Below are 11806 nucleotides of genomic sequence, written 5' to 3' on the forward strand. Positions count from 1 at the left end.
TTATTTTTTTATTTTTATAAGATCAATCTTTTTATTTATTTAATTATTTTATTTTTTTATTTTTATAAGATCAATCTTTTTATTTTTATAAGATCAATTATTTTATTTTTATTTTTATAAGATCAATATTTTTATTTTTTTATTTTTATAAGATCAATCTTTTTATTTATTTTTTTTAATTATTTAACTATTGTAAGTTGTTTTTTATTTTTATTTTTATTTTTTGAAATTTGCCGGGCCGGGCCCCAAAATGGAAGGCCCAGGCCTAAGGTACTGGGCTGGGTCGGGCCCAGGCTTAACCGAGCTGAAACGGGCCGGGCTTACTGCGGGCTTCGGGCCGCCCACGGGTCACAGGCCATTTTTATACCTCTACTTAGGATTAGTTGTGATAGGAGTTAAGACTTTAATCAGAGAAAATCTAGAAACTAAAGTTTTTGTATGTCTTTATGATGATAGGTTTAATGATGTAAGACAAAGTATTTTAGGTAGCTATGAATTAGATATGAATTCGAAAGGAAGAATAGTTTATTTTACACCAATTTTTTTTTACCAACCTCGACCTTTCATAAGAAAATAAAAATAAGAATAAAAAGTAGATGCTATAAAATGAAAAAAAAGGAGAAAAGAATTTATTAATTTACACAGGATTTTTAAGCTTAGCGGTCTTAGATTGCAATACCCATTATAGACTTACAAATGATCAACTAGTTGAAATATTAGGCGCAAAAGGAATAAAGGCACTACCAGCTAAAAAATACAATTCTCAAGATAATGCAACACTAGATTGGAATTTAGAAAATTTCCTAGGACAAAAGAGGTTAGCCCCTCAAGATAATTTATTATATTCAAAAACAGATGGAAGCTATGCAGTAAGATTTACTCAATACACATATGTCGCACTAGAAAAATCCGAATTTGATGAATTTAGTAGTATAGATAGGGAAGAAAATCAAGATAATCATAGTGTGATAAATCAGTTTTATGTAATGACAGAAGAAAAAACAATATCATAAAATAAGACATATAATATTGATGAGATAGATATGGAAAATTTCACCCTAAGTGATAAGAATAAAATATTAGATATTAGATACTAGATACTATGAATATATAGCTAGGGGAGATATCCATGATGAAGCAGTGTCATTTTTAGACCAAGAATTTCATACTAAATATGTAGATGATATTTTAGAAAATAAAATACATCAAAGTAAAATATTTAAAATACTTAACGTAGAAGACATTTTTTATATGAACTCAAACAATAGTATACGGTAAAATAACCAGTAGACTCAATGCAATTTGGCGTAGGAGGAAGGAAACCACTATTCAACACAGGACGTAGTAAAGCAGATCTTAATAAAAAGTATAAGTTTCATGAAAAGCGAAGACAACCAGATATGAGCATACACTTACAACTAGCAACCAATCAAGGAACCCTTTTAGACTTAGCTAAATTCGACCCACAAATATGGCAAGAAATAATAAAGAAATGGGAAAAAAACGCGGTAAAGGCGTAGATGAATAATCCATTTGATTCAACTGATATGTGGGAATATATGGAAACACTTTTAGGTGATTCAACTTTTAATAGATATTTAACTTTTAAAAGAAAATACGAGGAGACAATTAGACAGCTTAAAGGACTAGGAGATAACTCATGGAATTTTACTAGTTTTATAAAAAAAATGCTTATCGGATACGACCCTTCTAAAAGAAATGATTATACTCAGAATATAGCATTAACCGAGTTAGATCAGATACCATTAGGAAATTGGAAATATGGTGTACCCTTTAGCAAATAATATTTAGCCATAGTAGCTAAAACTGGAAAAAGTTTTGATGAAGAAATATAAAATAAATATTTTAGGAAATTACCAAAAAACCTAGGAAAATAGATAGAAAATAAGTGGTCAATTTATTATACAAACTTACCAGCAAAAATAGCCTCAGGAGAAGTAAATATAAGAGGAGCTTTAGGAATAAGACCCATAATAGTTTTTACGTTCCAAAGGCTTAGAGAAAGATGTATAGAAGTCAAAATACAGAAAGATTTGAAAAAATAAAACTATGGCTTTTGTAGTAGCATGATATATACTCCTAAATATAATAAGAAAAAATATAAAAAATTTGAAAAATATAGAAAGGAAAAATATTGGAAGAGAAAATATTGAAAACCGTGGAGAAAACAAAAATTCATTAGAAAGAGTAGAACTTTTAATAGGATAAATTATAAGCGACTACCGAAAGAAAAGAAAGGTAAAAGAAAACTGAGATATATTAGAAAATCTAGTAGTAAAAAATGCAATTGTTTTCTATGTGGAGAACTTGATCATTTTGCAAAAAACTACCCGAAAAGACATGAACCTAATACTAATAAACAGACAGAAAGACTACATATTACAAAAGATTTAGAAGAAGATATAGTTAGTATAAAGAGTGATGATTCAGAAGTTTATAGCATAGTCAGTGATTATGGATACCAAATATAAGCCATAAGTTCAGATAGTGATTCAGAAAGTAATACAAATATAGACGATCTTTTAGGACAACATAACCAAGAAATAGAAATACCCTCTTCCCATGATAATTTCTTTATGATGGAATGTAACCCAGATGCTGAATGTTAGCATAATTTTAAGATTGGACTAGGATTTGATACCACTAGATGTAGTTATTGTAATTGGTTTCCAGCTAAAAATAAGATAACTTAATGTTTATTATGCAGTATAACCTATTGTATAGTTTGTCTAGAAAAATTAAATATGACACACACAATAACATTAGAAAGTAACGATGAGATGCGAGAAGATCATAGTATAGAAAACAAAGAATTGCACCTAACAATTAGAGAATTAGAGATATAAGCAAGAGAATTTAAACTAAACGGGGTTTTTTTTTTTTGGCTAAAATAGTCACAAAAATACAAAATAGATTTTTTAGTCAAATAAGACAAAATGTCACATTCAAACCATAATCATTTCATTTTTTTTCTCATAAAAGTCAAAAAAGCTAAAAAGTCTATATTAAACGAGATTTTTTAGCTCAGGCTAAAATAACTAAAAAGTCAAAAAACCAACTCACATCCCAAATGAACCCATAGTCTCTTAAGCTAAACGGCATACAATGATTTTTTTGGAAAGTAAATTAAAAATTGATTTTTTAGGTGTTTTTTTTAACATGTAAAAAAAAGAGAGGAGTAATGTGATAAAAAAAACTTAAAAGGTTAAAAAAATTGCTTTTAATTTCTTTGCCAAGAGAGCCTTTCAGTTGATAGGTACACCACTATATCTCATCCCCAAGTTAAGGGGCAAGTCTTTTTTATTTTTTTTAATAATTATTTTTAAAATATATATCAGCTCGTGGTCTAAATTTATTTTATAAGATTTGGGTTTCGTTTGGGAAGTAAGTTGGGATTAATTTAATTCATTAAAAAATAAAATAAAATATCACATTAAAATTATATTTATTTTATTTTTTCTCTTGCAAAATTACATAAAAATCAAAAGTTCTTTTTAAACGGAACACTTTGTACTAGATTAATAGCCAAAAAAACTAAGTTAATTTTTTTATTTCTCAAACGAAAGCTTAAAAAATAAAAGATTCTTAAAAGAATCTTATAGAGATTTCAATTTCCATCCCATGTTCTTTTTTTTTATATAAATAATATTACTATTAGATTTCTTACAAGACCAAAAAAATATAATAATAACATGATTAAATTTTAATTTATTCAACAAAAAATGGGGGATATATATAATGAACAACTGTGGATTCATTCCATTAAACCAAGTGCCAAACTCAAATCTCAATCCACAATACATAAGGTATACGAAGTCATTGTAACACTTATTGGCCCAACACAAAATGACAATAACATACATATACAGTCTTTACGTCATCCAAAATGAGGCATAACAATCCTCCTGATATAAAACTCAAAAGAAAGCCTTCTTATTTATGTTTATGGAAAATGTTTGAAGGTCACAATTTTTGTGGTCACAATAGCTCAAAACTGCTAAAACGATGTCGTTTTGACAGTTTTGAGCCATTGTGGCCCTCTAGCATTGTTGTATGTTTATATACATATTAACACCACTTCAGTCTTCAAGTACCTGAAAACATTTACAGCAATGGTAGAGGGCCACAAAAACAGTGGCTCAAATGGCTCAAACTGCCATTTGAGCCACTGTTTTTATGACCCTCAAACATTTTTCTAAACATTTAATATCAATAATCATAGCATAGCAATCTAAAAGTACCACGGCTAGGGATAATAACATGTTCCACATGTAAATTTTTAGCACGCTCCAAAAAAAAAAACAAAAAACTCATACACAAAAACTCATTTAGGAAACTCATGGGATTGGAATTTGTAAGAATTTATGTATTATTGATTGATTGATTACAAGATTGTTGTGTTGATATTTATTACAAATCAGAGTGGCATTATATAGGAGAGGGTTTGGGTAGTAGGTGTAGTGTAGTGGAGGTGGTAGGTGAAGTGGGTGCTAGTGGAGATGGTAGGTGGAGGAGTAAATTGGGTGGAGGAGTAAATTGGTAAATTCTAACAGCCCCCCGCAAACTCAAGGAGGATAGAAACTAACCAACTTGAGTTTGAAGAGAGGAACAAAACAAGAAAATACATAAAAAAAGGATAGGAGACACGGTATGGTCGTGTCAGACCGTTGGTGAAGACACTGTATGGTGGTGTCATAACGTTGTAGAGGACACTGTATGGTGGTGTCAGACCGATTTAGAAGACAGTTTATGGGGTCATGTCGGACCGTTGTAGAAGACAGTTTATGGGGTCATGTCGGACCGTTGTAGAAGACAGTTTATGGAGTCTTGCTGGACCCTTGTAGAAACTAACCGGAATCAATGTCGGGACAGTTTACAGAGTCTTGTCGGACCCTTGTAGAAACTAACCGGAATCTATGTCGGGACAGTTTACAGAGTCTTGTCGGACCCATAAAGGAGCTAACCGGAATCAATGTCGGGACAGTTTACAGAGTCTTGTCGGACCCATAAAAATTCGCACCCTCAAAAGGTGTGCCCAATTCATAAAAAGGCGTGCCATCAAAAGGCGTGCCATCAAAAGACGTGCCATCAAAAGGCGTGTCCACTTTATCAAAAGATGTGCCATGAAAAGGCGTGCCAGTTTGTCGGGCGTCAAGAGGCGCGCGATGCGCGTGGCTGCCTTGGCTATATAACCAAGACGAAGGCAGAGGCTGAGGCGAAGGCTGTGCATACGAGTCTGAAACCTCTGAACGCTCGGAGAGCTTGTCTCTGCAATTCTTGAAACACCCGGAAACCAACCCTTCTCTGAAACACTTAGCAACTCAAAAACATGGCCTCTTCTTTCCGTCCAGCTACCCAGAACCTGCTCACGCTCTTTCCAGAACTGAACGAGCCCACAAGAGAAATAACTGGTGCGGTGGCCAGTGAACCTCAACCAAACACCGCTGGTTTTGCTCCATTGAACTTTCCGATGCGGTCGGTGGAGCAAAAAATGGCGGTGCAAACTGATATTGAGGCCAATCAGTATACTCTGAAGTCATGTGTGGAAACCATGACGGCGGTCACAAACTTGTCGCACCGGCTGCAGAGCAGGACAAATGAAGTGCAACAGTTAAACTCCCAGCTGGCTCTGCTCCAACGCATGTATAAGGATGCGCGAGCAGAGATAAGTGTGCTAAAGGCGGAAAATAAGGAGCTGAAGCGGAAGGCCACCGTGATGTTCCGATTTGGAGGGCCGCCATATGCTGTAGTGGAGGAGCAGGGTGGAGTGATCGTGCCCAGTGGAGTGGGAAGTACTGAGGTAGCACCGTCAAGAGCCGCCCAGGAGGGAGGCAAAAAAAAGAGACCGGCGGCAGAGTAAACCTTTGTTGGGGTGATGGTGGTCATTGCTGTGTGTTTTGTTTTGGTTTGTTGGTTTTTTTTTTTTTTTTTTTTTTTTGTGTGTAAGTGTGATCGGGGTTGATCCCTGAGATGAATAAAAGGACAAGGTTGTGGAATGTAAATCTATATGGTATGAAAGGAATTTTGAAAAAGAATAAGAAAAAAATTGAAATCAAAACGAAAGAGTGAGTCTGGACGAATTGGTGAAAAACAGCAATGGTGTTGGGAATTTTTTTTTTTTTTTTTTTTTTTTTTTAAGATAAAAGAAAATAATAAAATAAAGAAAGTGTCATAAAAGGGATCAACGAGCACATGGGTTCTGAGGTTGTTCATAATAATAATAAGAATAAAAGGAATTAGTGGTGGGTGGAAAATGTTGTCGTGGAATGTGTGGGTTAGGATAGTGGATGGTAAAATATTAAAATAGGTTGGTTTAGTGCAAGTGTGTGTGTGTATGCGTGCCTGTACCAGACCAATCTGATTGATTCTTAGCAGCAGTTGCACTCTGCTGGTTGAGTTGATGCTTGAAATAAAGCACCAATTGGTTGGAGCTCATTCCATAGGATGCCAATCTTTTGCAGCATTCATTCCCTGCAGGTGTGGTACAAATCTGAAGATGGAAATTTGATCAAACAGATGATGATGATGGCTTCATTAAAAAGAGATTTGAGTGTTTTGGGGGGTTTAATTGAAAGTGAGAGAAAATGAGGGGTTGTGTTGGGTTTCAAGTGGGAGAGTCTGGAATGGGACGAGAACAGAGGAAGCTTCAAGGAAGAAAATTGGTGGTGATGGGTTGACTGGGTGAGTCAAGAACAGCGACTGGAAGGAGTTGGGCGTGAAGGCGGTGGACTCGAAGAAATTTTAAGGTATGTGTCGAAAATTCTAGCGGACTAGGTTGAGGTCCGGCAGGCGGCTAAGGTGAGGTTGCCGCCCGCCGGGGAAGCGAAAATATTAGGTTCTAAACCCGCTCTGATACCATGTAAGAATTTATGTATTATTGATTGATTGATTACAAGATTGTTGTGTTGATATTTATTACAAATCAGAGTGGCATTATATAGGAGAGGGTTTGGGTAGTAAGTGTAGTGTAGTGGAGGTGGTAGGTGAAGTGGGTGCTAGTGGAGATGGTAGGTGGAGGAGTAAATTGGTAAATTCTAACAGAATTCTATTTTCATTTTTCTCAACCATTTAAATAACATAAAACTCAACACACAAAAAACAAACATTTATTGCAAACCAAAGTCAATTAATACAATCTCAATCCTGCTTTAAAATATCCCCAGAAGTGTATAATCAAGAAATAGAAGTTCATCCTCCACTTGATTGCCAAGATCACGCTTTTGGACTCATATAGATGTCACACCAACCAAAACCAGTCATAAGATTCTAGTTCTTGTTTCTGTTCTTATGGGTGATCAGCAGCCAGAGTAAGGCAATTAACAAATTGCGATCAGTTACAACAACAGGCATGCAATTAAATCCCCCACATAATAAATACATTGGACAACCATTCTAGGGTTAACTGTTAGCAGGTAGTCTCTCCACTTGGTTTTGGCAGCCTGAAGAAATTAAATTGTTTCCTAATGGGAATAACCACCCTGAGTCTTGCTTGAGAAGTTGTCTGCTTCAATTTGCTCACAAATTGCCCCTTTTTACAGCTTTCACATCCTTCTCCACATAAAAGATGATTTCTTGCAGCTCACAAGGCTTCAAATCATAGCTTCAGGCAGTTGAACCCACTGGCGCTTTTGGTAAGACCGCTTACAACACCATGTGGATGGTTTGAGGATTAGAAGAGTCAATTTATATGACCTTACAGTGTATACATTCGCCCTTTCACTTAACTGGTCGTACACCAACAGTCCTCACACGGAACCGATATTGAGGCTGAGATTCTTCTTCATCATCATCATCATCTTCTTCTTCACTAGATTCATCTTCAACTCTGTCCCACCTTGAGTAGTCGAGTTGTGAGTGTCCTTTGGGTTTTGGGATTGTTTGCCATCCTTTCGAATTTTGTTCAGATGTTCCCTTGACGCTCTGAGTTTGAGGGGCAGAAACTTCAGCATCAGTAGACCTATCACTCATTTGATCTACCTCTACTTCTGAATCTACCAAATCGTTTTCTTCGTGTATTTCTTCCTCATCTCTTTTTGGTTCTGCTTCTTCTTTGCTTTCATCCTCTTCTTCATTTTCATCCTCTTCTTCAAACTCTGCCTCAGCTTCAGGTATTGGAGCAAGTGACTTTCCTTGATCAAAAAAATTACCACATCTTATTGACAATTTAAAGATCAATAATTGAAAACTATTATAATGTCAGCCCAAAATTCAACAATAATAAAATCACAATTTGCACCACGATTTTTCCAAATACTATTGTAGAATAACTCAAAGGTGATATAAAAGCAATTTGGATCAGTTAGAAAATAAGGCTGCTCGGACTTCCCATTTTGTAGACAACAGGCTCTGCATATCAATCCAAAGAGTTGACTACAAGCTGAGCTGACCAGAACTGCCTCTAAAAATATTTAAAAGTCCATATGTAATTCTTGTAATCAACAAACTCAAACCCACCACACGAGACGTGACGTCTATGTTATTATATCAAAAGCCAATCAAAACTGGATGACCATGTAACCAGGTAAGTAAAGTCATTATGGATAGTTGTTTTTATTTATCCAACTGGGAAAAAGTTTATTGGGGAAAAGAATGACGCCACTATTGAGAATAGAAAGCTCCTAAAAAAGGAAGGTAGAATAAACTATAAAGCTTGCAGATGCCGAGCATAGCAGGTAATTGTGTTCATCCATATATGATCCGAGTAACTACATTTACTCAGATTATAAAACAGCACAGGCTACTAGAATCATCACTAGTCAAAAGCCTTATGAACCGTGATACCATATCCTGGCAGTGCCCTTATTGATTAGCTACCAAGTTATTAGTTAAATCTCGGTCAATAAATTGAAACCAAAAAAATTAAAGAACACGGAATGGACCACCATTTACTTTTTGTTTTTTTTTGTTGTTGTTGTTGTTGAGAGATTTACCAATTGTGTCTTCAAACGGGATTGAAGGTTTCGATACACTTCTGATGATGGGTTCAACTCCGTGAGCCTGTTGACATCAAAAAGTGCTGAGTGGTACTCCTTGAGTGTGACCAAAGTTTGGGCTCGCAACATTAATGCTCCGGTGTGATCATGGTCAAGCACAAGGACTGAGGTACACTCCTCTGCTGCCTAAGATGGTACAGTACAGAGAATGTCAGCTGAATTTACCATGAAAGCATAAGAAGAGTTGCTCAGTCCATAGTAGGCTATATATAGAAAAAGCAAAAGAGGTATTTTAACAGAACATTAAATTCCTATCAAAGCAAAAGAGGTATATTGCCCCAACATGAAGCTAATGTGACAGATATGCTCCAAAAATACACAGTTCCCAACATAATACCTTAAGGCATCGATGGGACAACTCAACAAAAATCAATAACTTGATCAATTTCTGCTATATAGCATCACAAATTCACTAAAATTATATGCTACCATAACTTCGTTTACTATCACAACACATGTTAATTTTGATATTTCTCTTCCAATAGCATTTCCTGCAACGCGTATCCTGTCAGTGTCACAATTGTTTGTTAGTTGCAGTAACCTAATTACTTTGAAGCGGGTTTGAACCCTACAAGCTTCTAAGTAGTAAACAGTCATAGTTCTGAACTAGAAATTTACTTAAGCAAGTGAAAAAACTTGGAACTAGAACCCAAACCTTGCATTTTGGATGCCAAAGCAACATTTTCAGCACAGTGCTGCAATAACTTTAGCAAACTTGGAACTTCAACAAAGGTAACTACACTTTGCGGTGTCACTCATTCATCATTTCATCAATGCACTGCAATGACAACCCCCTAGCAGTATCCACACTAAGGCTGTACCTCAGGCTAAATTGGTCAGGGTCCTTGTTCCATTTGGCCAAGCCACTCAGCTTGGGCATAAATAGTACCTTGGTCCAAACTGAACTCAAGCCCTTGCAAACAACACTGGCAAATCGAATTGAAGCCAATTGAGCTTGAACTTAAGGCATTGAATAGAAATTAAAACTGCCTGCTTCTGTCAGACAACGTAAATAATTTCATTCTAAATGTTTCATCTGCATTCCTGTTACGATGAATAGTGTTTTTTCTATTAACTTGTTTCCTTGTGGTCCTTGAAAGGTGTGTATAGCCACATTTGTTGTCAAAGCAACATAGCAAATCAGTTTTCTGCTTACAGAGTGTCTCCACCTAAATAACAAAGAATCAAAATTTGTAGTTTTGTTTTCTGTTAGTAGTTGCCACTAATGTATACCTATGTATACACACAACAAATGCATCTTGTCATCATAAATAAATAAATACACATCAATTCCAACTACGCATGCGTAGTACTGAACAGCTTCATTCATCCCTTATTCAAAGTTGAGTGAACTAAAATCATTTAGGTGACCATTTACTATATTGAACAATGTCACATAAGCTAAACAAAACATAGTCAATTGCAAACCTAACTATATACATACAATACAACCCATCAGAAAATAGGGAATTACAAACCAGGAAGTAAAAAATAATTGTAAAAATATCAAGGTGTGGCCTTAATTACACCGTGCATAGACTACTATACTTACACTTGCATATTTTTACAATTACTTTGACTTCTTCTTCCCTCTGATTTGCAATTCCCCAAAAATATACATCTATTCCGATTATAAAAAACAAAGTCGAATTAGAGAGAAAGAGGGGGGGAACCTGCTTGAAATCGTGCAATTTCAAAAAACAAGCGGCTCGGTTGCTGTGGAGGGCGATCTTCTGGGACTTGGTCTTGGCCAAACCAAGGGCTTCAGTATAGAACCCCAAGGCCTCCTCGTACAGCCCTTCGCGATACATCTGGTGAGCCCTCTCGATCTTGTTCACCGGCGCCGATGCAGCAGTCGCCATTAATCTCTGTTACTTGTGATTTTATCAATCGCTCTCACTGAGTCAAAGGCCGATTTATTCAATCAAATAATTAAGACACACTTTTTAAGTAAAATCTACCCCCCAAAAAAATCAGATAAAAATGGATCAAATTGCACAATACATAAATTGAATGATCAATCTTTCACAAAAGTGTATATATATATATATATATATAGAGAGAGAGAGAGAGAGAGATTTGCGTATAAATATAGAGATAAGAAATCAGAAAATGGGAGATTCCGAGGAGGAGATATCTAGTAGGAGGAGGAGGAGGTATAAATCTCTGGAAGAAATAGACAGGTGCTTGCGTTGCTGGGGTTTTTTTTTTTTGTGGTCTCGGGCGGGAGCAATTATAGGCCAATTGACGATGCTTCGGAATCAAATGTTTCTTTTTTTTTGGTAAATTATATTTTGCCCCTAAATTTTAGATTTTATTCTCATTTGATCCTTCTCATTTGATCCTTTAAATATATATTTTAAATCTAATCCCTAAATTATTTATATTTTTCAATGCAATTCAATTAGTAACTTCCATCCAACTCAACGACGGAAAATGTCATGCGATACTAATCTGACCCTAACTCGACTTGACTTGACATGAGCCTAGAGCAACTTAGACTTTTATTTTAAAAACTTTGGATGAATCATTTTTGAAAAGAAAATGTTTGGTGGTCACAAATTTTGTGATTCAAATGGTCCGAAATTGTCAAAACGACGTCGTTTTGACTTGTTTTGCACTCAAAACGATGTCGTTTTGACAATTTTGGACTATTTAAGCCACATAATTTGTAGCCCCCCAGCATTGCTGTTTTTGAAAATAAATTATTTTTTTAGTGATAACAAACTTTTTGCAAAAATCAAATTTTAGTATACGCATTTGCATTTTATAAAAACTAACTTTCAATAGAT

General features: G+C 35.3%; 1 protein-coding gene across 1 annotated transcript; it reads right to left on the reverse strand.

Annotated features, from left to right (window-relative positions):
- Positions 1 to 7105: 7105 nt before the first annotated feature.
- LOC114267038 (Tetratricopeptide repeat (TPR)-like superfamily protein) lies at positions 7106 to 11249 on the reverse strand. The gene is made up of 3 exons (XM_028208020.2): positions 10688 to 11249; positions 8952 to 9140; positions 7106 to 8145 (listed from the first exon to the last, which is right to left on the reverse strand). The coding sequence occupies exons 1-3, from the start codon at positions 10874 to 10876 to the stop codon at positions 7738 to 7740; spliced, it is 786 nt and encodes a 261-aa protein (XP_028063821.1). The 5' UTR covers positions 10877 to 11249; the 3' UTR covers positions 7106 to 7737.
- Positions 11250 to 11806: the final 557 nt, after the last annotated feature.

The sequence above is a fragment of the Camellia sinensis genome, chromosome 8 (assembly GCF_055761805.1).
Source record: "Camellia sinensis isolate YWXY chromosome 8, ASM5576180v1, whole genome shotgun sequence".
Lineage (NCBI taxonomy): Eukaryota > Viridiplantae > Streptophyta > Magnoliopsida > Ericales > Theaceae > Camellia > Camellia sinensis.